A 26,494-nucleotide genomic window follows, 5' to 3' on the forward strand; every position below is an offset into this window, starting at 1 on the left:
ACTCTGATAATCGGCGACTCCATAATAAGGAATGTATGGTTTTTCAATGCCACCACTCTCTGCCTCCCTGGTGCTACTGTCCCCGTCATTTTAGAAAGGCTCCGGAAGACTCTGCCCTCTCTTCCCACCACCATCACTCGCCTTATCATTCATGTGGGCACAAATGACACTTCTCGACAACAGTCTGAACTGACCAAAGAGCACTTCAACCAACTTTTCAAGCTCTTAATACTAACTGGTAAATCCATTTTCATCTCCGGACCCACTGCGCCTCTGTCCAACGCCGCTCGTTTCAGCAGAACCCTCTACCTCCACCACTGGCTGCAGTCCACCTGCAGGGCTCACGATGTGGCCTTCATTGACAATTTTAATCTGCTCTGGAACCGCTACTCTCTTTTTAAAGCTGACGGACTTCACCCAAACAAAGCCGGCTCACACCTCCTAACTACAAACATCCAACACACAGTACAGTACACGCCATGCAACTGACTATCAATAAATGACGACATCAATACAGCCGATTCCCAATCTTCCTCTATGGTTCCAGCACACCCTACCGTCCAAAGGTCTGCTCCTCCATCCTCCCAGCTCTCGCTGTGATCAACAGCGAGAGCTGACATTGTCTGCAATAGAAACTCTCATTACAAGAAGGCATCCAAATAAAAACAAAATCACTAAATCTGTCAATTTTTCAAATTTGTCAACCATCCCCTGTCAGCCACTCCCTCACCCTTCACACTGTAAAACACCACATCATAACCTGAAACTGGCCTTGCTGAATACTCGCTCCCTCAACAATAAAAGTCCCATTCTCCATGACTTCATAACCGACACCAACCTGGACTTCCTATGTCTCACCGAAACCTGGCAAAAACCCTTGGACTATTTCTCACTAAACCAAACCACACCCACAGGATACACATACATGGACAAACCCTGTCCCGATGGAATGGGTGGGGATGTTGCAGCCGTTTACAGGAAGGACATTAAAACTACCACCATTTCCATCCCTGCATTTTACTCATTTGAACACATTGCTTTCAAACTCTCTGGTCCCACTCCCCTAGTCACTGCTGTAATCTATCGCCCCCCCCCCAAACCAAACCCTTCTTTTTTCAGTGATTTTCATGACTTTCTGACCCAACTCTGCTCCATCTCAACTTCTGTTCTGCTCCTTGGGGATTTTAACTTCCACATCGACGACACTCAATGTTAAACTGCCAAAGAATTCCTGGACCTTCTTCACTGCCTCAACTTCACACAGCACGTCAACTTCTCAACCTCAACATCTCCGACCATCTGGCTATAAACATGGAAATCCTGCAAACGCCAGGTCGAAAGAATCCACAAGAAAACCGGTTTAACAGTTCACTTCCAATCATACTCTGACTACCTTAAACAATACATGGAAGCTCTCAGTGCAGTCCACTTATTACTCACACCTCATCCACTCAGGCTCATCCAACCCCAAGGCTCTCTTCTCTACAATAAACAAACTCCTCAAACCCAGTGACAACACCTCTCCCTCCTTCACAGCTGATAAATGCAACGCTTTTCTTTCATTCTTTCAATCAAAAATTGACACCATTTACAGCAGCTTCAACACTCTCACTGTCCCCTCTTCATCCCTACCCGCATCCCCTCGCCCCATCACCCAACCTCTGTCTCAGTTCTCCCCTGTTTCCCCAAATGAGCTATCCATCATCACCTCTAGCATGAAGTCCTCCACCAGTATTCTCAATCCCATCCCATCCAGTCTCGTCAAAAACTGTCTCCCAGCCATCGCGCCACTCATAACCTCAATCATCAACTCCTCCCTCTGCTCTGGTTCAGTACACAAAACTCTCAAACTGGCAGCCGTCACCCCTATCCTCAAGAACACCTTCTCCTCACACATAAAGCCCTTAACCACCAGGCCCCCTCCTACCTCACGGCTCGCCTTCACCCTCACACTCCTGCACGCAGCCTCCGTTCCTCAAAAGCCAACCCCCTATCTCCCCCTCTTAGAACCAAGCACCGAACCTGGGGGGACAGAGCCTTCTCCATAGCTGCCCCCTCCCTCTGGAACTCACTCCCTACACACTGCACCGACCCTCCTACTTTCAAATCACTTATCAAAACTATTTTTGACAAGTGATTTGAAAGTTTTTTTTCTGTTTTCTTTATTGTTGTTATCTTATGATTATGATTTGTGCGTAATGCTGCGATGTCCGTTAGTCTGTCCTTACTGTGCTGTTCTTTATGTTTTAACTATTGTAAAGTGTTTTTGAGTTTTTAAAAGCGCTTATAAATAAAATGTATTATTATTATTATTATAAAGAGGCATCACTATTCATTTCAGTCTGTTTCTTAACCAACGTTAAACGTTCCTCACTTAAATCTTTGACTGAAAAAAAAAAACGTGTTAAATACATAAAATATTCACAACTACAGGACTTTAATCGCATTGGCATTTTGTGTGTTTTTTCTCTTACCGTTGGTCCACTCGTAGTCTGGTGTCTGTGGGCGGTAGCAGCTGTTTAAGGGATGGGTCGAGCTCATTCAATTCGATAGCAAACTTGGTGAAACCAAAGTACTGCTCGTGGTCTACTGGCATTGCATCTAAAAAACATAAAATAACATTCACTTTGTGTTTTTTTAAATCCCTTTCTCTGCACTCTTTTTGAAAGACATTTGTCATACTTGCTCTCCAGACGCATGTGGCTGAAGGCGGGTCTCCACAGAAAACTGATTCATGCCACTTTCCAAAGAGCCTTCGGGTGACCTTCCCTTTATTATCTGTGATAGTTCCTTCAATCTCATTCACACTTGAATTCCAGTACTTGGCCTGTAAAAAGAAGGTAGTTTGATTATATAATACACACTAACAGTATTAAACAATAGGAGCACAGCGTTCAATCATTACATGGTAACTGAATAAAGCAGAGGTTATTGTAGTGTTCTCTAAAGACCAGCAGATGTTGCTGTTGCATAAACTACCGTGTGGATTGCTGGGCTGTGTTGAATGAGAGGGAAGGATGTATAATGGCTTCTGACATGTTTGGACTTGCCATCCTGCACAGCTTCAGGGGGTTGTTGAAATGAGCACACACTACTGCAATTGACCCCCCCAAGAGAAATGGACTGACAGAGAAATTAAAGAAGATTCATCTGCAGTACGACCTGTAATATTACAAGTCAAACTAAAGAAAGTTTGATCTGCTCTCCTGTATCCTAAATGAATGATTATAATGGTTATAATGAAGTAATAATAGAGGCCATTACAGCCCGGCATATATAGCTACTAAACCGAATCTGTCCCATTAAAGGTATTTTAACATGTTGGGCTCACCTTAACAAACGTGATCTTGCATTGACAAATGTCACTGGCAGAGTTTCTGATGGAGATCTCTCCATAGTGCTCAATCCAGCGTTGTCCACTAAGAATGTTGTGGATGCAGGACGTCACCTTGTTCCACTCGTAGTGGTCTCCAGTTCTAGAAAAAGAAAGAAAAGATATCCATCTTAAGGGTATGTGTTTGAACATCTTATGCATATGTGTGTCAGAGTAAATGAGGCCAAACAGACTCACCCTGGTAGAGCTACATGAATGGTACCAACAGGAACAATCTCCATTGACTTTCCCCAGAATTTGTTCTTGCACCTCACGTCTTTGAGATCAATCAGAAAACACAAATTGTACATATTCTGGAGATTCAATCTGGACAACCAGCCACTATCGTAAAAGCTGAATGGCTTATTTCTGTATTACACTACCTTGCCAATAGATGAAGTTTTTAGACTCTGCGTGGCAGGCTGAGATTGGTGGATGATGGCTGACCTTATAATGATAATAGGAGAAAACAGCCACGTTAGAAGATTTGATTACAAAAAAAAATATATTATTTATTATGAGAATGATGTGATCGTTGAGTTGTTGATAGCGCAGAAATGTGTGCATACCTGCTCTGCAACAAATCGAAAGCCTTTATCAGGCCGGTCACATTCATATGTTTCTCCCAGAATGGGGTTGAAAGGTTTCCCCCCAGTCCTGTAGTAGCTGGATGCATAGCCTGATACTACAAATGTAGCTATGTATACCTAAAAAAGAGAAAACAAAACAATTGTTGGTGCTTTTTAATTTATTTTATAAAGAAATAATGGCTCATCTTCACTAAGTTGATTCAGGCATAAAACTATCCATATGACAACCAGAAAGGATTAACAACAGAGCAGTGAACTTCCTAAGCTGCATCAGTAGGTTAAGCTACCCTGTATCATTGGATCTTAATGTGTGTCAAATCTTATTCTGATTCTCAGTTGTTCTACTTTTCTCTCCAATTCACTGTAATGTGCCAGGAAACTACCAAATTGTTGCAATACTCTTAAGAGAGCACTGAAATAATTCCAACTCATAATGGGAGGCCACAGATAGTAGCTCACTCTTATTTCACTTTACTTTTACATAAATACAGTTTGTGTTAAATGCACATTTTTCATAACTTGGCAACGCAACAGGATATAGGCTACATCTATGCACCTTGACCCCAAAAGTGTACAAACTTAAGCACCCTTCAATCCAAAGTAAGTCAATGCAAATTCAGCACAAGCAAAGCACTGGAAGAGACGGTGTAATGCAATCTGCCTGATGGAAACCTAGAGACGGAGGTAAGGGTTTACCTCAGGGCTCACAATGCCAAACCTCTGCCAGCAGGCTGATAGATTCCCTGCTCTATGGCCACTTAGAAGTGCATTAGCCTGCAATGGTTGTCAAATAAAGCTTGTAAAACATTATTTTATTTAATCAATTAACCTTTTAGGGCTTATTATACACTATTAAAAAAGTGTTTTTAAATATCCTTATTTGCTTTCATGTCAGGACTTCCATGTCTTTATGCTAGAAGTTCAACGAGCAGCAACCTCCAGAGTTAAAGAAAAATTAAGTAAACGAGGAGGCAAAAATAGAAAAATAGAGTTAATCCCCATATATGCAATATTTAAATGTAAAATGTTACAGCAGACAGATTGGTTCAATGATGTTGACGCATTGGTCACAATATTATCACGCATGACAACCGACATGAATCTTTAACACTTTAATGATATCTATTTGTCATACTTAAAGTTATAGATACGTGGGGGATTGGTAGCTTTGAGGGACTGCTAGTTGTCCCCTCAGCTAATTCCAGCCAATGAACTACTATCTTGGATGTGTCTGTGGTGTTTGTGTCGTCTGGGAATGTTTCAGTTGAATGTTTCATTTGAATTTCCCTCGGGATCAATAAAGTATCTATCTATCTATCTATCTATCTATCTTCTCTATCTATCTATGCAAATATTGTAGTAAGTAATATGGCTCTCTTTTTCCAATCCCATCCAATAAGTCTGTTCTTCAGCTTTTTTGGAGAGTGAAATTTAAGTGTTGTTTTTATTCATATTCACTACCCCCATAATCACAAAAGCACTAAGTAAGTCATTAACTTTTTAGCCTTCTAAACCTTTGGCATGAGTTTGATAACTTGGCATTTGACAATCCCTAACTCCAATGCAGCTCCACCCACTTGTCCCAATATGATCACTTCTTGCTACAAAGAACAAGATGGTGAAAGCCATAACCAATGTGTTGCTCTGTCCATTCTAATTTACAGTCTAAGAGCTGGAGCAACAGATTACCAGTTAGCCTGGCTCTTTAAATTGATTTAAAAATCTGCTTGTTTCGGATGTAAACTAACATGAACAAACATGCCAATTAGTAATTTTAAAGTGGCCAGCAGAAGTATTGTTAACATTAGAAGTAGTCATGCTGCCCTGTTTCAAGTTGTATTGCTAAACTAAACTAAGCTAAGCTAAGTTACGCTCCTGACTCCAGATTCATACTTAACTTAAACAGTAACTCTGTTTAAGTTAGAGTTAGAGTGTCATTAAAGAAATTGAGGAAACCATGTAAAACATTCTCCCCTTTGCTATGTGAACCCCTAACACTATTATTTCTCATTTAACATCTACATATCACATGTTAAACAGTAAATTTGCAATCCTACCATACGTTCAAAGGGGTCGTGTGTGTTGGCAGCCCTGTCGAGAAGTTCACTGTACTCCAGCTCCTCACACAGTCTCTGCAGGGTGTTGAGCGGCTCATTAAGTTGGACGGGCATGGCCACCTTAGAAAGGTCTTTGCCTATATTGTTCCTCAGGATGTTCCACAGGCTGATGGTGCTATTGTTGGGGCAAGGTGAGGGCAGACAGGATCTACGCTGACAAAGGCCTGCAAGAAAATGTTACAAGAGGTAAGACAGTTCAAACAACTGAACAACTGTGACTGTGATACTGGTGAGCTAGTGTGAAAATGCCCATATCTCCAAAGCTTACCTGAGTTTGGTCTCTCACTTTCTGTCTCGTTGCTGAAGTTGTCAATGGAAATATTGTCACTAATGTCACTTATATTTGAGTCATCTTCTGATGCCTAAAAAACAAACAAACAAACATCCAAACTTTAGCTAAACGACAGATAGATAGATAGATAGATAGATACAATACTACTTTAATGATCCCGAGGGAAATTCAAAGATAACCCTTTAATACCCTTTAATACCCTTTAATACGATAACCCTTTAATACCTCCTGCAGGAGGGGATTGGTCAGGTCTCTTTCAATATCACATCAGCAGAAGATCTAATGGGCTAGAAATAATTTGCCCAGTGGGGCCTTGGTGGCCAATTTGCACTTCTACTTGCTGTATTTATAAGAAAGTAATTATCTCTCATTTTTACATTGCTTTCACTCCAGCTGCTATCTGATCAGGCATGTTGCAGACTGATGTTACGACCAATCTATTACAAAATGTAACATTAAGACTTTAACTTGCTGCTGAGTTAAAAGGCAGATCTTCTTGGAAAAAGAATGGCACTGAATTGTTACTATGCTTCAAAGGTAAACACAATCCATAGACTGAGAATGGAGGATATGTGAGGTGTTGTATCTTAAGTAGTACTTATTTTCAGACAAAACTGTCTGGATTTTTTATACTAGTAAACTGAGTTGAAGCTCTACTGAAAAACCTGAATTTCTTCTCTTCTGCAAAACGCAAAATGAATCCAAACTTTAAGTGTAAGTTTAAGCTACAAAATGATTCCAAGTTAACAGCACAGACTGTATAAAGAATGGACAGCACAAGAGCCCCTGAAGAGTGAAGCCAAAATATTTTGAGCTCCCCCTGCTGACTGCATGCAGTATAAGTTACAAACCCCCTCCTCCTCACTGTTAAAATACAGAACATGAAGCAAACTTTCCAAAACATGGTTTCTGTCATCATAGTTAGTTCTTATCATGATGATTTATGTCCTAGTGTTTATTTATCTGAGTAGTTTAGTTTTAATTAGTTATTTGATGTGAAAGGAGCAGCTGTTATGTCATGACTGACTGTTTCACTAGAGAAGCAGAGTAAAGAAGGAACAACAAGAGAAAATATAACCAAAACATACTTTCCAGTCTTTGAACTTCCCATGAACTTGAGTATCTGCTTTAAATCAACACAATAATCGCTTTATGTGTTAAGTTAAATGTCTGATTCAGTTAGGGGAGTAGGTGTGGAGTCATTTCTGTGGCTCCACCAGCCAGATCCATTTTGCTCGGCTTGGCACCAAATGGTGTCACTGGCGCAATATGTCAGCGCCCTTTGCAGGAGATTTTGACTTCAATTTGGTACAACAGAGATGGAGACACATTGTCGATTTATATTCAGTCTATGGTTAACAGTAACATCAGTAAAATCTCTGCTATTGACAGTTTACCTGTCACACTTACCTCATTTTCAGAAGAACTAGCAGACAACAGAACCTCGTGTGCATCAAAGAACTCAGACAAAGACTCTGTGATTGAAGCTCTGCTCTCATTGGACACTTGGTGTACGAGGGGATGGGATTCGTCCACGGAGGCTTGTTTCTAAGAGACACAGAGCCCACATCTATAATTAAGGACAAGAGAAGGGCAACACTGTGACAGCTAGGCTGGGTGGAAATTACAGGGCAATTCGGAGTACAATATGATTGTGGGATAATGAGACCATCACAACACACAAAACTGGACATTCAATATATTGAAATACAGTCATCTATAAAACATTCAGAACTTCACTGTTCATTTATTTCACTTTGAGTTGAGTTTAAAAATATAGACAACTGAGTGGAAACATTCACACTTGTTCTCTTTAAGATGTGGCAACATGTGTGTAGAGTTTGCCATAAACCGGCAGTATGCTGAACTTCTAAAATCTAAATTGAAATAAGAAAGGGTTTTGTTACAGGTACAGTCCAATTTCACAATCAATTTAGAAGAATATGTATACATCAAACTTAGATCTAGACTGTATATCAATAAGTGACTGCATGATTTATGAAGAGTAAGTCAGAAGTGCAAGCATGCAACAAATGTGCACAAACTCCGCCAGATATGTTGTTGTTGTTAACATAAAACAAGGTGCACATTCAAAATGAAATCAAAGCATTCAAAAAAGTCCTTCAGAAAAAGAACACAAAAGATGAAATGAATCACACTGATGAGGTATTAGAACCACACATGCAAGTGAGCATGTCCCTCTACCCTGTGCTAAAACCACTTATTAATTAGCCCCGAGATAATCTCAGTGGTGTAGCATTATCTCTGCACTGTGCGTTCACCAAGTTTCCAAGAGGAAAATTGAGCAGATCAGCTCACACTCTCTGGTCAGTAAATCCGATTAAGTGAGCAAAGAGCTTCCTCATGAGACAATAATTTGTCAGGTGGTTAGAAGTCCTCTTCTTGAGCTGTGTGATAGTGAGGCACAGCAAATAACTGAGAGGGAGCAAGGAAGCACTGAGCAAAGACAGAAACCAGGGGGAAAGTGTTCACTGAGAGGTGTATAGTTAAGTAGATTTATTGACTCTTTCTTTGGTCATTATAAATCAAAGTGAGTCAAATAAGAGGAGGAAAGCAACATTTCTTATCTGGATGAGAAAGGAAGGACAGCTCATTCATTCTGTGGCAAATTGTAGCTCAGGTGGGATGAAAATAAAGACAGACAATTTTAACTATTATGATGGTGTGGGGAAAGGTAGCATAGTGACTGCAGTCCTGCAACCCACCTGCAAAGGGGCAGTGAGATTTATTAGTGTGGGTTCTACGATGTTGGACTCAGCGTGAATCTTGCCCAGGCGCTCTCTCAGCTCAGAGTTCTGGGCTAAAGCCTGGAAAAGTAACCAGTTTACACACTGTTTATACCACAAACCCAACCAAATACGCTTGGGTTAAATCTTCCATACTTTTAACCTCTTTGCCTTTAAAGAAAATGGAGCCATGTGTTGCCACTGCAGACATCTGACAGAAAGCAACAAGAGTCCAAACTACAACAGTCACCACATTTCAGACTCCATGTGAGGTAGAAGCTGAGTAATCAGGAAGGCAGGCTAACACCAATCAGGTTATTCTTAAATTCTAAAAAATGTGTTGCCGTGAAGAGCACAGGAGTAAAGTGGTAAAAGAAGTCAGTTAAACAATGACTGTGTGTAACCAGAAAACAGAAATGAGAAACGCCATCTGAGTGGGAGGCAGCAGCCACTGGAAACACGACCGATGAACGTGCTTTTGTTCAGGTGGGCAGACACAAGCAGCCAGTAAACCCTCTTAAAGGCTCGTTGATGTGTCACACCTGACGAGTGGTGTGGGAGGACACGACATCTGAGAGCAGTGTGCTTATTGAATGAATGATAATGTTTTGGTGTGTGTGTGTGTGTGTGTGTGCTCGTGTGCTGGTGTTTTTAGACATGCACCAAACGCCTGAAACTTTCCTGCCGTGAGCTGCATGTCTGATTGCAAAACAGCCACATCTTTATTCTTCCTGATAACTCCCGAGTCATGTTTTAGCATGACGTTGGGGTGAGCTGATGCGTGAATGCAGCAGAAAATATTCAGGAAAATTCCCCACAAGTTAATGATGACGTTTATATCACGTGGTCGAAGCGCTCTTCATGCATTTAACGATGCCGCTTCATACTTTTTCTTATCGCCATTATATTCTTTTCCACTTGTTGGTTTAAACTCTGAATACGTCCTTTTACACGTAGCATTGATTTAAAGTAAAACACTATCATTACAGTGTCTGACCCTGTCACTTTGTCCACCATCTTGGATTTCCGCAGGATCTTTTTAATGTCATGTCTCTTGAGAACGTCCCCCACTCTCCCTTCAGACAGGGAGCAGTTCATGCTGTGAGCGACATGTGTCAATAATCAACTCAGGAAGATTTCAGGGGCAGCCAGTCCTGAAATTCTCCAGAAAATGTTCATGATTGAATGTGTGAAAACAGCTTATACGTATGTGTGTGTGTGTGTGTGTGTGTGTGTGTGCTTCACTTACTGATGACAGTGCGTTCTTCAAACCAACAACCTGCGGGGAGGTAGGGGGACATGTTTCATGGTCCAGACATTGTTTTAGTCTCTCTCTCTCAGATGTTAGTGAACTCAGAGCAGATGTCATGGTCGCATGCACTGCAGAAACAAGAGAAACAGAAGTGGAGGAGTCACACAATCACATTCTTGTGTGTATGCCTCTGCTGGTATGTCAAAGCACTTTGTTAACCTCTGGTATTAAAAGTGCTATATACATAACGTTTTTATTATAAACTTATTATTATTCTGTACTGCAATCATTCTCATTATGCCATGTGGAGCTTCAATATAAATCTTGATGAGTGGCAAAAACTAATCAGGAATCAACTGTCCTAGCTTTGTGGGCAAGTAATTGTAAACAATGCACTCAGTAAAAGCCAGAGGAACTGCTAAAGGCTTCCTCTGAATCCTAATAAATGAAAACTGACTTTATCAGTAATGAGCAGCTGCATCGGCTCACTTTAATTTCTGTAAACAAAACACCATGTCAATACTATCGTACATGCAAATTAAACAGCAGACACACCAATTTCCTAAAACTAAACAACTGAGGTTTCAAAAAAGAACTCTTCCAGTTGGTAAGAAAATCTTGTATGGAATTGGCAAGACATCCTGAACACAGTATTGGTTGCAAGCTCAAAACATTTTACCCACAATTAGTGGCAACACGGCAGAAGTCCTCCTGCAGCTTGGCAACATCAAAAGTGGAATCCAGGGATTCAGTGTCGACCTTGTCATTGACCATCGCGGCGCTGGAGAGGTTTGGGTTAGAGGCATGAAGGCGAATAGAGCCAGAGGAGATGCAGCTGGGTACCTGCAGTAAAGTAAAGATGAGTACAGCTTGGAGGGACATTAACAAAAAAAAAAAAGATCAAGCCTGATCAGCCTTCATTTTCATGTGATTACCTGCAGAGTTGTTTTGACGTCTTTGTTGTAGTTTTTAGTGAGCCATTTCTTTGGAAGTCTCTTTTCCTTCTTTGGGCTGTCATATGTTGATGCCTAGTGATCATAATGAATGGTAGAGCGTAGTTTTATTTTTGGAAAAGCTTTTTATAGAACATACTTTCAGAACTAGGAGTCTATTTAAAGTAGCAACTGACTGGAGGTCAACAAAAGAAGTCCATGGAGAGAAATTAAAAAAGACGAAACAAGAAAAGCTCTTGTATGCATAAAATTCTGTCGACTTGTGTTTTTATCTACTAATTATTTATATTTATATAAATAGAAAGTTTATGCACTAGCAAGTGTCTCAAACTTAATATTTACCTCAAATTATTAAACAAACATGCTTTTAATGCTAAGGTTATGGATTTTAGAAGTAAAGTGTTGACCTGCAGCGCTTGGATTGATGGAGCAGAATAGGTGCGGTGAAGGATCTCCATACTTTGAAGCAGGTGGTTGAGCTCCAGCAGATGGGCCTCACAGACCGACAAATCTTTGCAGTGTAAAGATCCACATTGATTAGGATGTTATGAAATTGTAACAGATAAAAAGATGAGATGAAAAGGGGCTGTCCACAAAAATTAGCATTTGCTAGTTTGGCCAATATGAATAATAGAGCCATCAACCTCAAACCTTTATGGGTTTATAGAACTCTTCTGAGGCATGTCATGAACATTAAAAAGAAAGAAGGCTAGAGCTCATGTCTGTCTTTTACTGTCATTTGTGATGTAAATGTAATTTGTAGGCAAATCACTGAACGATCCTCGACTGACAGGAAGCCACCATTTATTTACACATTTTGTCATTTTTAATATGGTTCACATCCAACTTGAATTCAAAATGTCTCACTTTTCAAATAGCAAAAGATAGATATTATAACTTGAAGGTCCTGTGATGAGTTTTTAGCTGGTTATGAATTTGACTGAAATGTATTATAAGGCCTCTTTATGAGCTTCAAAAGCAAACAATACCTTCAGCTACATGATTAATGATTTCTATAGTGTTCGTTTCTCATGCCAGAAACCATTGCCGCAGGGAAGATGTCAGACAGGGCGATTAACAACACACTGCAGAACCAACCCTTAAACGTTTTTTCACAGTGAATATTCACAATGAGTGAGTCATTTGATTCTAAAGAGAAAGCATGGTGAGATTTTTTTTTACAAAACGCCTTCATGTACAGGACAAAACAAGTATATTGATACAAGTTCTCTCAACATCAACTGAAAGTTCTTCATAGGCTTTCTGTGCCTTTAATGGAGATATAGGACAGTGGATAGAGCTGGAAATCAGGGAGAGAGAGAGTGGGGAATGACATGCAGGAAAGGAGCCACAGGCTGGACTTGAACCTGGGCTGCCCGCTTGGAGGACCACAGCCTCCATACATGAAGCGCGTGCACTAGCCACTGCGCCACCAGCGCCCCAAATCTTAACACTTTATCATCCTGCTACGAAACCAAAAAACATAAGGGAAGTCACACAGTCGGAGAACAAGCCATAGAAATTAGAAGGACATCAGTGATTAATGCGTGTTAGAAACTCCAGAAAATCTGAAGTGACAACTCTGTCATCTCACCTTTTGAGCACTTGTCCATGTCATTAGACGACTGCAGCCATGCTGTGACCTTGGCCTGGCTGCTGCAGCTTAAAGCGACGGCTCCTGCTGAAGGCACAGTGGACTGCCTTCGTACAGATATGCACTGCGAAAGCAAACAGACCCAAGTCAGTACAATAATAATTTGCTTCCTCTAAAATATTCTTCTGTCAGGGGGCTTTGACCTTAGTAGATAGTGTGAATGAAATAATTGACATTCATGAACAAAAAACAGCAGAAAGCATCAAGAGAGAAAGCAATGTCAACACTGCATAGTTTTCATTAACAGTATGCGGTGTGTGGCACAGGTATACCTTTCTGACAGAGGCACTCTCAGGCATGCCTGGTGAGATGGGGGAGGGGTAGTGGGGATAGTAGAAGGACTTCTCGTTAGAGTACATGGCAATCTCATTTTGCCGATAGAGACGATGGTGACGTAGCTTTGACACCCATTCATCAAACAGCTCCGGTGACTTAATCTGCAGAGCAGATACCACAGTCAGTAACCAACACAAGGACAAGAAGGAGGCGTGAAGGTGGAAAAACACGCAGCTACTGCAACCCCCCCTTATTCACATAAACAGCACATAAGGTCATTTTAAAGTCAATTTAATGTTAGCATCACAGGAATCAAAAGGGAATAGCCTTAATTATACATTTTTACTTCAATCTGTGTTAAAAATATGAAAAATTAATGACAGCCATTGGCACTGCAGTCTACCTTCAGGTGATAGATGTTTTCCTCTGCATCAAGATCGATACATTTGGATTTCTTCTTGATTGCCATGACTGAGAGACCTACGTCAATGCAGCCATGCAGTTTCCCTTTCTCAATCTGCAAAAGTCAACACACAACATTATGATAATATCCGACTGATGACAATAACAATGTAACAAGATTCTGTCTTAAAGCTCCAGTGAGGAGTTTTTATCTGGTATTGAAACGGACTGAAATGAATACTGATGCCTCTATGGAACTACTAAATGAAAAAAGACTGTGGTACAATATTATATTTGATCTGATATATCTATGATCATGTTTTTTTCTGAAGCAAAAAAAGTCTGAAGCACTCTGAGATCTGCTTCTGATGAAAAGTGAGTTACAAATACAGTATGTTATTCATATCACATTATTCCTGACAAATTAGCAGAAAGTGCTTTGTCCACAGGGGGCGCCGAAATTGACACGAAAGAAAGGTTCAACATATTGCGATGTGTATGAAGCTCATGGCCTGGCCAACTAGTGTTTGGGCCTTTGAATGGCTGATGTTGAATTATGTGAGATTGGCAGGTAAAATGCACTTTGTGACGCCTATCAGTGATAATGAGATTGTGAGGGATTTAGGGCTTTTTGTTACTACAGACACAGATAGATATTCTGGGAAACACAGGAGCAGTACAGCCAGAACACAGAGTCTTTTTTTTTTGTAATCCTCTGTAACTGAAAAGACCACACAGTATACAGCCCGCAGGCTTTTGTACTCACATCGGTACTGCACTTTCCATATTTCAGGATGCCCTTGTCCAGGAAAAAGTATCTCTGCAGGCATAAGGGAGGACAATAAAGGAATGAGATACAGCTGGAATGATATGCAACATCCCTCACAACAACTTTAAAGTCACTGGTATGACTCAGTGATCACGACATGCATCTTGATAATGTATGTTGTTAATGTCTGATGCACTCAGATGTTTGTCATCCTTGCATTGTATCTTCCATTATTACAATCACCCCGTTGCAATGCTTCTCCTGCACTCTCTTTGTAAATGTGATTCTGGCTGCTCTTACTGTACATCACCCAAATCTGACTTTTGAAAGTACAACGCTCTGACTGTAAGTCAATACTAAATCCATACAGCTCTATTAACCAACAGGCCATCAGCTAATGCATCGGAAAGAAACACCAAGATGTCTCGAGTGTATCATCCCAGTGAAAGCTTTTAGGCCGAGCATGAAGAGACACTGACCCACGTCACATGTGACTCCTCTGTGGTTGAAACCATCCACACAATAAGCCCATTCAATTAGTTTAAAACACACACAGAGTCATGTCAGCAGTTTTTTTTTTTTGTAAAAGAGAAGCTGGAAAGCTTAGAGTACAACCAGGAAATGGAGATGATGTTCAGCTGTCAGGTACGCCTTAAAATAAATTATGAAGTCTGTCACTGTGACGGATGAGCAGGGTGAGGTAATATGGGTCATTTAAGGACCTCACAAGTGTTGGATTATACCTTATGCCAGCCTTTCATGGGCCATTTTCTCTTCTTTAGCAGATAGCCCTCCTGTTTCTGTGGCTCCAGGACAGAGCTGAAGCCTCCACGCAGGCCCTCCACTATTTCCCAGCTGTCCTGTGGGCAGAGAACAGACAGAGGAGATGAGGGACCAAGGTTAGCAGACACTCAACTAGTTGCAAGGAGATTTAGTAACATGCGATCAAATAAAAAAATGGCGGTGAGAGTGAAACGCATTTTTGTAATATTTTCCTTTCTATGTGTTGTCAGCTGAGAGGAAAATGCAGCCCTATTAGGTTTGATGTCCTGTGTTAGGCTATACAGACCTCTTTCACCTCATGGTCACATTATAAAATTAGCTTACCGTTCTAATCTCACTCTTCACAATAATCATTTCCTGACTGAGATTAGAGCGCTCAAATATAAATCCCCCTCAAATACAGAGATTTAGATGATTTTTCATCATAAACCAAACCAGATCGGCATGTACCTTCCTGGTAGGAATTTCAGGCCAAAAACATCAAATACATTCAAATGTTTTTTATATGGTTTTAAGTGTATATCAGTTAGATATCAGTAACAGTTAGAGAATACATTTGTATAATGAACAGGACATACACCAAGTTAACATTTAAAATCAATCACCAAAGGGACACATGTGCACATAGTTCAGGTTACTTGTTGAAACCAGCACTATTTATCAACAGTTAAAACATTGTATAATGCCTTTTGTGGCTCTTTGTTGATGTTAGCAAATCATCATTTTTCAACAGTTTTATGAGACGGGAGGTAAGATTGAGTAAAATGTACTATTCCACATTCATCATGATGACAACAGAAATGACTAGAATGCATTCTTTATAAGATTTTACTGTGGGTGTGTCTGGTAAATAACTCATTATGCAATATTTTTGGATGCGGTGTACCATGAGACGGAGTCACGTTCAAATTTTCACTTTACAGTGTTTTGGTCACATTTTTGTTTTGATAAATGGGGATAAAATATATAAAGGAGCCAATATGGAATTAAATCAGGAAAGTGGTTTTATTGTTAATTTGTTTACCCAAACTCAGATGGGAGTGAGGTTGTCAAAATTTCCAATACGTCGATGATTTCGATAACACATGTTTTAAAACTAGACAATCTCTGTTATTAAAAAAAATAAATCTCTGTTACTAAAAAACAAAAGCTGTAGTGGGCGAAATAATGAGATCCGCTGTGATTAAATTACAGGTCAAATGTTTCTCAAGCCTTTCAAGTGTCTCATAAAGAGACAATAGTTATGTTTATGTTACAAACGGACTGAGAGCAGAGGAGGTGACGGTCAAAGCATTTCAGTACCGAACGTTGTAGATGTAGACCGTGTTCAGGAGTCTTTTCTGGCAGTTTAAGGTAATAACAACAATACATCTATTACGCTGTATTTCTGTTGCTGTGGTCTCAAAAAAGGTATGGATACTGTTAGTTTTTTACTGGTGCTGCAATTAGATTGGATGAAATGTTTTATTAAGGGTGACCCACATTAAAGGAAGTGCAATCGCAAACTTCTGGAGTCATTTGTGGACTACACAAGCAAAACATTTACTGGTTCCAACTATAACAACAAAAGGCCTAGCTGCTTATGTCTGTTTTATGTCACCATACATTGATATTATGAGGGACATATTGTACCACTTTTTTTTTTTTTTTTAAACTAAAGACAAATTATCTGATGATAGAAATTATCACAAAGGGTGCAGCTGCTTCTATTGTGTTAAATTATAAGACAAGTAATAGAGTATTTTAAGATTATAACTTAAATGAAACCTACTGAGACAAAAAACTAAAACACAAATGACTTTCACGTCACAGCTCAACACAGGGACTCTGGGATGAGCTGTGAGGTCGGCGATGACTCTGTGTTTGTTTTCAGAGTGTCCCTGACTGTTCCAGCTTACAGTACAACAGTTCAGGGAAAACAAACAGGATCAGTCAGAGAGGATGGACTGCTGGAGGTGAGACCGTCTAAAATGAATGATTATTTTTGAAGGGGGGTTGGTGGATGGAGAGGGCGGGGCTTGTTGGTTCTTTCTCTTTCCCTGAAAGCTCATCACAGTTCCCTTGAACTCAGTCACCCGATGAGTCATTGTCATACACTGCCTTAGCACTTTTCTTCAAGGTCACAAGAAGCATTCAGAGTCAAAGCAGTAACATGACAGACAAGGAAACATGTTTACAGGGATGGCTATCAGCAAAAGCAAACACAAATCAAAAATGTTCCCCAATCCAATTACATGTATCTCCTGCTGAAGCTTGCAGACAGTTTGTGCAAAGACTGAATCATATCCTTCCAAAATGTGAAACTATATACACTAACCAGTGCCCATTACTCAGGTCTAACATAAAAAATAACAATTAATTAATGTAGCTTGATGTTATTATTAAGTTATAACAAGTGGTATAGAAGTTTATATTAGCCTCAAGTCTAGAAACAGGGACATTGATATGGTAGTTTTGGGCCGATACCAATATCGATATTGTGGAGGAAAAAAAATCTGATACCAATATATCGGCCGATATCTTTTTTAGATCTAAGTTCTATCAGTAGAGATAAATATAGATATACAAATTTATTGTGTTGATCCCTCAAATGCAGTTATCAAACACTTGTGGTACGTACGTCATCGCTTGACACTGGAGAGTGATAATGCCTGTTGTAATCCATAAAGCGCACTCTGCTAGTTTAATACATTTAAACTCAAATGAAATGCTATGTTACTGGTGAATAAATCTATTATTTGGCCGTACATCTGTGAAAAAATGTGTCGATACCGATAGTGACTTAATACGCAGTTATTCGGGTGCAAAAGAGCTTCCATTGGGAAACTGTTGCAAAACTGCCTCTGAGTCATTAAACTGCTCTTTACATCAACTCTTTGCTGCAGGCAGTGGTCTGAGACTGAGACAGTGGTGGACATTCTCTGTGAGAAAGTCTGACTTGTGCTCACAGCTTTCTTTGTCCTTGCTGCTAATGAAATAAAATGCAAAGAGAAGCCCAAATGTTTTTTTTTATAGCCTGGGAGCTAGATCATCTGAAGAAACCACAGGATTTATCAGCAGAAGTTAGTTTGTATGGTGAGGCATTTACTGTTAGGTCCTTATCCTCCCACGACACAGAGGAATCCCTGTGGACTGGCAGTGGCTGTGCTACTCTTTTATCAAACAATAAGAATGTGGAGAGACCAATAGTTTAAACTTAGGGACTAGGGAAAGGATCTGTAAATGCAATGTGATGACAGAGACTTTTTTGAAAAGCAGCAACAGTGCACGATGGAGACACATGATTAGTTGGAGACCTGTAACAAGTCCTGATAGGTCCACAGCTGGTGTGTGGGTGTGTGTTACCTGTCGGCTGTCGTGTTTGGACGAGGAGCTGCTGTTGCTGCGTGACACTGAAGATATCTTCTGTGACATTGCTGAACTGCGCTCCTCTGAGCCCATCTTGCTGCAGATTGGCCTGTGCAGGCTATGACTTGAGTGCCAGGCACATTCCTCTGCTGAGAGAAAAAGGGGTGAAGATTAGGGCGCGGTCTCACTGGAGAGTCAAGCCATTTAAAAGCCATTTAAATCATCTCACTGAAAAATGCATAAGGATGTTGAGGGATCCCATTTCCCACGAGGGTGAAGCACAATATTGCATGCATTGAGAAAAGCTACGCATAAATGTTCTCAATATCAGCAAAATAAATTGACAGACAAGACTTAAGGACATACTGTAAATTGTGCGTCTAAAAGTGAGGAGACTGCAGCTTTGAATCATTCATGTCTTCCACTCTTCCAGGCAGATTGTCAGCATTAAAGGATCATATGTACCTAAAACAACTACTAGACGTATATTCATACAACAGTGTTTGAAGATGTAGTCAGACTAAAAGTAGAGGAGACAAAGTTAATGCTGTACAAGCAAAAGTCTATACAATGTTTACTCTGGGAAAACTACAGCACCATAATCAGTAAACAGTTTTAAGAGTAGAATTATTTTTAAGGTGCTTAAATGTTAAAAACATTTTAAACAATCCATAAACAAACCTAAATACAAAACACTGGAAAAAATGGACCTTAAGTTTGTACATGCTATAATAGATTGTAAATGTTAAGTACAACGTGTATTGTACCTTACGTTAAATAAATGAAATACTTTACTAATAAATAGTATATAAGTATTAGTGTTGTAGTAATGTACAAGCAATCTGTACTTAAATTTCTTGAAATAAGACATTGTATCTTATTTCAAGAAACTTCAGTTCATTTTGGCAGCTATAGATGCAGCTATATTTATTTATTACAGCCATTCAGCCAGGCCAACCTTTAAATAAGATGTTTATCTGTACTCATCGGGTGAATGTGGCTTATATTACTAATAACATATTTGTAGCTAGAAATGAGAAGAACCCACTTGGTAAGAAGTAATTTTTGCAGTGTACATATGGTTCCTCTCAGTGAGTATCAGCTCTATGCGAAGCTGAAGTTTTGAATAGATGTCACTGAGTGACAGCTGATGAAGTGACATCATCAAACAAACGTAATATCATCACTTCCAGTGAGTGTGAAAATAATTAAGCCTCTATAAGAAATAGCAACCTCTCCAGTCTTCTGCCACAATTCAGATTAATTAACATTATGTGCCTGCTCTACCACATCAGCACACAGAGCCACATCACGCTAATGCACTGTGAGCGACAGGATGTCTACAGTGGAAATTCCCGACCAGGCACGATGTGTTTGTGTAAATCATAATGGCACACATGGAAGATGTGGTCACTCTGGGGGATCTAGTGTGGTTTTTGTATCATTAGATTCATTGCTGTTTAAAAGAAAATCTGCATGATTCTAAGAGACGAAGCCATGAACACATTGTTGTCTTCTATTGTACTTGGATTAGAGCATTGACTATGTTTTCACAGAGTGGTCGTTTGGTAAAATAAGGAAATGCTTCTCCAAATGAATTAGGGAAGATGTTTGAACATTAATATTTTGTGAATTTGCATCTAGATATGTCAAATGACATTCCACATCAAGTAATAATACTGATATCTAATAGGGCTACAACTTATTATTATTTTCAATAAAAGATGAATCGGTTTTTACTCAATTAATTTATAAATCATTTAATCTACAAACTGAAAAACAGGTTCCGATATCAAGTTTCAATGCCCAAAGTGAAACAAGAGCCCAAAAAATACTTTATTAACAATAAGATAAAATACAATAAATAAGAGCAGAATTTTGCCGTATTGGAGAAACTATAATACATTTTTGCATTTTTGCTTTATTTCATGGATTTCTTCTTCGATAAAGTATGCTACAGTTTGATACGGCTTCCAGAGCTGCACACAATTAGCTGCGTCCATGACGGTTAAAACAAATAAATTGAAACAATAGAAACACTATACACTGTAACACTGTGTATAGTGCAATCATCAATCGATGAATACTGTGACACAAGTTGACCTCATTTCTAGTTTTTTATGAACAATTTTCTTTCTACCAGTAAAACTAGTAGATGGCCACACCCACAGCATCTCCTGCTAGCTAAAACTCAATGAGACATGCCATTTGTTGACAACCACTCTGAGGCAGCAGCAAGGTTAATCACATTACCTGCTCTGCATCCACACACTTTGTGCTGCATAATGGCCATAGGCTTTTGTGTTAGAGAGAGACAAAGGCAGAGTTATCTGAAACCTCCATCCTTCAGCTCGGCCTACACCACTGCTCTGTGTTTGGACTTCAGGCTTTCACTGACAGACCATGCTGCATTAAATGTAGCCACAACAATAGATCAAAGCCGGGAAAACAAAAAGTACAGCCCATCAGCAGGAGAGCACACTTTTTTTTGTAACCTCAAATGTTTCTGAATGCAATTTACTACAAGTGAGATAAGGACAACTATGATTTATGAAACACAAAATGTGTGTAAATCAGGGCTGTCACCATTAACTAGTTAATCACAATTAATCAAGGTCTGAAATTAATGCATGAATTATTTTAAACAAGCTTAATCGTATGCTTTTAGTCCCTTTAGGTGCACCATGGATTAGCCTCTGCTGTGTCTCCCTGTAGTCACAGGGATGGAAAAGACACTGCTGCAGTGTTTGACTTTAAAACACCTAGACAGCTCAGTTGACAAGTCAAAAGTAATAACCTTCGATCCATCAGAAGGCCCTTACTGTATTTCAAAATAAAAGCAGGGTTGATTTTAAACAGAAATTGAAGTACTCTCAGCTTAAGAGACAGTAAAAAATATTCAAAATAAAAGCCTAACAATTCTTTTTTTTAAAATTCAAAATAATCGTATTTTGAGCGTGCATGTCTGACAGTCCTAGTGTAAATCTATCTACAGTATGTATCCAATGCTTCTTCCATGATTCATTCTTCCACTAAACGGGTGCCCCCCCCCCATGAACAGACAGCTTTTCATCTGATACAACACCACTTCTCACTTCTCAAATTTCCCTAGCAATCTGACTCACCACACCGCTTCTTCATGACTTCTCGTGTTGGAGCTAAGATGAATGAGGTATAACATGAACAAAAGATTAGTGGACTAATGTCAGATGGCGGTGAAGAGTTTTTAGAGATGAAGCTTGATTAGGTGTGAAATTAACATTAATCCTGGGTTTTCCCTTTAAAAAAAGACCTCTGTATCTTTCAATGAAATCAGATACTGTTATGTATCATTCTATGATTATCTTGCAAACTATATTAATGAAGGTAGGATTATTACTTTGGCTCATGTATCACGAAATGTATCGTCTTGTATCATATCGTAAGTGTCCCTGTGATTCCCCCCCTACTCATGAACCTAGCATCTTATTATTGATATATTGATATATGATATAAAAACATACTCCCTGGAGGTATGAGTTTAATGTATAGTTTTGCAAATTAACTATACATGTCTGCACGTAGTAGACAAAAACATCTTAGTAGCTGGCAACATTTCTGCCTTTTCAATTGCACATCCTCCCGTATGGATCACAAAGTCTGATAGTTTTAGCTGTTTCAGGCGTACCAGAGAACTGTCATCAAATCCTAGTGCAGCTATGTATCTTGATTGAAGTTACAGATGGTTTAATGTCCTTTTAAGCTGAACTAATGTATTTACAAAGGCTGAAAGCCCTCTATTACATTGTGCAGTTCATGTTGCAGATGTTCATCTGTCCTTCCACTGACTCAAGAGTCTGCTAAAGAGTTGTAAAGCCTGACAGGCTTTCAGGGATCATCAGGATGTGACTCATCAGAATAAATGTCGCTTGGATTATCTCCCACAGTGAAGCTTTCTGAGGGAAAAGTTGTCATTTTTGTATGAAAATGACAGCACACACTGATGCACCACAGTTATTCAAGAAATTCATTTAGAAAAGAGTTTCAACCGCCTCCCACCACCCAGAAACAGGAAGTGAAAGTAGTGAGTGGTAAACTTCTATAAGGAGTGAAACAAATACGTTGGAGCTTACTAACGACAGAAAAAACGTTCCCTCTAAAGCAGCTCAAGAGAGGCAGGCATGGCCTTAGAAGAGGAACGAGTCAACTATTGAAAACATATACAATGTCTTACAACATTTCATCTGTAAAATCCTGTAATGAGAGATCAATTATATCACAATTTCAAGGTTATATTTTGTTGCTTTTTCATAGATTTATTTTGGAGCTTTTTCTGCCTTTCATGTAGAGACAGGACAATGGATAGAGTTGAGAGAGAGAGAATGGGGAACATCATACGGAAAACGCGCCACAGGTTGAATATGAACCCGGGCCGCCTGCTTGGAGGACCACAGCATCTGTACATGGGGCGTACCAACCAACTAACAGGCCACCAGCTCGCGCCAAGTTTGGTTGCTTTTTTTTATCCTCAATTCAGTCTAAATTGAAAGCCTCTGAGGTTTGGCCTGCGGGTTTGATCAAATATAATTATCCAAAATGAAGTATATCCCGGTTGATTTTCTCCTGGAGACAAAAGCTGCCTTTAAGGTCCACTTAACTCTGGAACAAATTCCCTCATTTTGACAAAACCAACGGCCTGTGGGTTCATCAAACATCTAACCTTGTGTTGTGTCAACCAGACAGTCACTGACAGATTGTTTCTCTTTACACTGAGCTCTCTAATCGCGGAGCAAATTGTGATGAGACAAATAGAGGAACCTTTTACCTTTCCTCTGACGCTGCACTCAATCCATCTGGATAAAATCCAAATAACACCGCCACTTTTGATTGTCTTTAGATTTTCCTCTGTCGGATGAACCTATCACAAGCTGCACATAATTCTCCCTGTTAGCTTTTTTTCATGAAGTTTATTTCCCGATAGCCCCTCACAAATGAGACACACAGGGCTGCATCTAAAACTTGCCACTTTAATAACTGTAATTGTATTACATCTGTGCATTACCCTGCTTAGATGATGCCACTTAGTCTTTGTTATTTCATTATTGAATTGTAGAACAACTCTTCCTTACAAGCCTGACATTACAGGCTCAACGGAAAGGGTGGGATCAAAAATTAGCAGAAAACAATATTATCATACTGCTCTGAAAAGTAGTGTGATTACACACTACACTATGTTTTTTATTAGTCTACATTTCTTTATTGAGGGCAGTAACAAGCCAAGCTCACATGTCTATAGAGTTCAAAAATACAAATGAATCAACATGCCAAAATGTTGCTCAGCTTAACCAACGCGGTGACGACATGCCCGTGATATCGGAAAACACTCGGTCAAAAGGTTGCCTCAACCATTCGGCCAAATAACTGTGACAGAAGACAATAAATTATTACACAAACTCAGTTTCATTGAATGAGCAACATTGATAAAGATCAATCTAATTACTTCACTACCAGACTGAACCATTGAATCCTCCTCAAACTGCTTTCAATGGTGTCTCATAATTTTCAGTACGCAATTTCAGGAAATGATGATAGCATCATTAGCTGTAGCATCATTAGCTCATAGCTGTGCACTGACTGGAGATAACAGAAGTGGGACAGACATGCGATTGAAAAATGAAAGTAATAACTCTCAGATTTTGCCATCATCATAACTGATGTGATCAGAGCTCATGTCAGGTCCTTCAACGTGCACTGCAATCACAGGAAGAGCAGAAGTAACAATTTTGACTGAACTTGTCAACCTATGAAGGGTTTTCAGAAATAGTTTAACACAATAACACAATAACCCATAGTCTGGAAAGTCTCTTTCTTTTCCCAGGGGAAAAAATCAGGGAAAATATATTGTACATCCCATATCACAGGTCAGCTGTTAGCAACAGGAAGCCATTAGTCCAAAGGATCAAAATGCTTCATCTTAACAAGAGATGTATTATTCATACATCTCTTGATCAAGCAGGATAATGTTTCCTATCCCACGTCTAATGTGTGTGCAGAGACACCTTCTCTGAGAGAGACAAACAGATGGTGACGCCTGCTCCTGATCTGCTTAAGATGTTTTGATGAAAGGTTGCCAAGGCTAGGGAGAGCGGCTCCAAAAAGCATGCAGGCCGGGCTTAAAGCAGGGAGAGTATCTCTCTGCTTCCAGTTATCTCAGTGTTAACGTAATGTTCAGCATCAGTTCCAAACCCTTTAAAAAGGACAAAAAAACAGCAACACCTACCATTTAAGAGGCTGACACTGATTATGATTTCTTAATAGGGAATCAGGATAACAATACCCTCAACTCACAAAAAGATACCAAGCCTATCATGATATTATTGGGTTCACAAAAAGATTTGACCAAGATTTTTTTTCCTTTAAAAAAAAAGAAAAAGATTGAGTGAAGTTATGAATACATTGGATTCTTAAAAAAAAATGCAATAATGTTTTTCTTTGGGCTATTAAAGGTGACATTTGAAATATTAAAAAAAAACAAAAACTTTTATTTTAGAGTAAAAGGATTTATTTAAAACAAATCTTCTGGAGCACAAACAGAGAAAAAGTCTTTAAACAATCAGGGTTGGGGTGTTTGTCGCATTGAAGCACAGAAAGCTTTTAGAAGACACTGAACTTTCAAACAACTGACTTTGCGTCCTCTTATTTAAGTTTTCATTCACGGTTTTGAAAAATTGGGTCATTACAACTGGCTCTTACTTCTTAATCAGTCCACATTCTAAAACACCAATGCAAGTAGTAATCTCTATCACTCTTGCACTCGTTAAGGCGAGCAGCGTTCCAAATCCACTTCCGCGTGTATGTCATTAAGTTCTGGTGTCTCGAGCCTGGCAGTGTCACCATTTGTGCTGCATCATGTCGGGGGGCTGTGGTATAAGTGTATGTATATGTAGTATATCATCCTATTGCACACTGTTTTTGCTTTGTCCATTTTCTGATCACCATCATACACTCACATTAAAATGAGACATAGATTTTACACCTGAGCTTAGAAGATGGTTAAAAAAAGTATGACTATCTATTTTTCTGTCCTATCGATTTAAATTGTCCATATTTGTATTGATTTTTTAATTGTGTGGTCGTTGTGTGGACAGGTCGTTACATCCCTATTGCCTAACATTTTTTTATAAAATTCCTACAATCATTCTAGTGCATCAAACTTGACCAATATTCTTTCTATGAATGAATCTGTAGTTTAAAGCCCTCTAGTCATTGTTTACCCTTTGATAAAACATTTTCTGACTTAGCCTTATCTCTATTGTCCCCACCACAGAGGACATCTTTTCATTCACAAACTGGCAAACATACGATAGGCTAAGCACACAGTCTAAAAAAGAGGTCACAATGCATCCTGTTAATCTACCACATCCTTGAAATGCTCCCTTTCCTCCCACACCCCGTCCCTCCCTCTCTTTATCTCACTTCTTTTCTCTGGTCTGCTCCGAGAGTGACAGAGGTCCCCTCTTTTGTTAAATTCACAGTGTGGGGGATCCTGACAGCCTCATAGCTCAACACCATCTCATTAGGACGCAGAGTGGAGTCACAGTTTATTTCTACACTCCCTGTAAGAACTGGTGGGGGGAAAAAATTACGAACGCACTGGACTTTACTGCGGCAAATTGCGTGACAGAGCGATCATGCTTTTTCTCTCCAAAATGAAGGATTACTGTACTTAAAACTCAACCCCTGTTCTGATTAAGATGAAACAGCAAAATCTTAATGGCAATTTTCATATCAAGTCATAGATGTGTTGACAGAAAGCAGAGGGTGGTGACATTGAGAGGGTACATGGACATGGCCCCCCCAAAGTAGGCCAAAAAAACAATACATTGACAAAAACTTGAGAAAAATTCTGTACTGCCAGAAGCAATCTCTAAGTCCCTGGAGTGCAGATAAATTTAGACA

At 39.5% G+C, this 26,494-nt stretch overlaps 1 protein-coding gene across 3 annotated transcripts in view; it reads right to left on the bottom strand.

Moving 5' to 3' along the window:
- Positions 1 to 26,494, bottom strand: part of osbpl3b (oxysterol binding protein-like 3b) — a 33,016-nt gene that overhangs the window by 2,180 nt on the left and 4,342 nt on the right. The window contains exons 2-21 of one of the 3 annotated variants that reach the window (XM_065958337.1): positions 18,554 to 18,702; positions 15,169 to 15,285; positions 14,423 to 14,476; positions 13,658 to 13,771; positions 13,251 to 13,415; positions 12,919 to 13,042; positions 11,732 to 11,835; positions 11,307 to 11,399; positions 11,055 to 11,214; positions 10,369 to 10,499; positions 9,099 to 9,200; positions 7,783 to 7,920; positions 6,349 to 6,442; positions 6,021 to 6,244; positions 3,943 to 4,080; positions 3,757 to 3,820; positions 3,572 to 3,650; positions 3,332 to 3,476; positions 2,683 to 2,827; positions 2,475 to 2,601 (exon numbers count right to left, since the gene is read on the bottom strand). In XM_065958337.1, the coding sequence (XP_065814409.1) occupies positions 2,475 to 2,601; positions 2,683 to 2,827; positions 3,332 to 3,476; positions 3,572 to 3,650; positions 3,757 to 3,820; positions 3,943 to 4,080; positions 6,021 to 6,244; positions 6,349 to 6,442; positions 7,783 to 7,920; positions 9,099 to 9,200; positions 10,369 to 10,499; positions 11,055 to 11,214; positions 11,307 to 11,399; positions 11,732 to 11,835; positions 12,919 to 13,042; positions 13,251 to 13,415; positions 13,658 to 13,771; positions 14,423 to 14,476; positions 15,169 to 15,285; positions 18,554 to 18,649 (2,414 nt within the window). In that variant the 5' untranslated portion in view covers positions 18,650 to 18,702. Of the gene's footprint in view, positions 1 to 2,474; positions 2,602 to 2,682; positions 2,828 to 3,331; positions 3,477 to 3,571; positions 3,651 to 3,756; positions 3,821 to 3,942; positions 4,081 to 6,020; positions 6,245 to 6,348; positions 6,443 to 7,782; positions 7,921 to 9,098; positions 9,201 to 10,368; positions 10,500 to 11,054; positions 11,215 to 11,306; positions 11,400 to 11,731; positions 11,836 to 12,918; positions 13,043 to 13,250; positions 13,416 to 13,657; positions 13,772 to 14,422; positions 14,477 to 15,168; positions 15,286 to 18,553; positions 18,706 to 26,494 lie in introns of all 3 variants that reach the window. The other 2 variants (XM_065958336.1, XM_020637432.3) reach the window with 2 other exon arrangements.

The sequence above is a fragment of the Labrus bergylta genome, chromosome 8 (assembly GCF_963930695.1).
Source record: "Labrus bergylta chromosome 8, fLabBer1.1, whole genome shotgun sequence".
NCBI classification, from domain to species: Eukaryota; Metazoa; Chordata; class Actinopteri; order Labriformes; family Labridae; genus Labrus; species Labrus bergylta.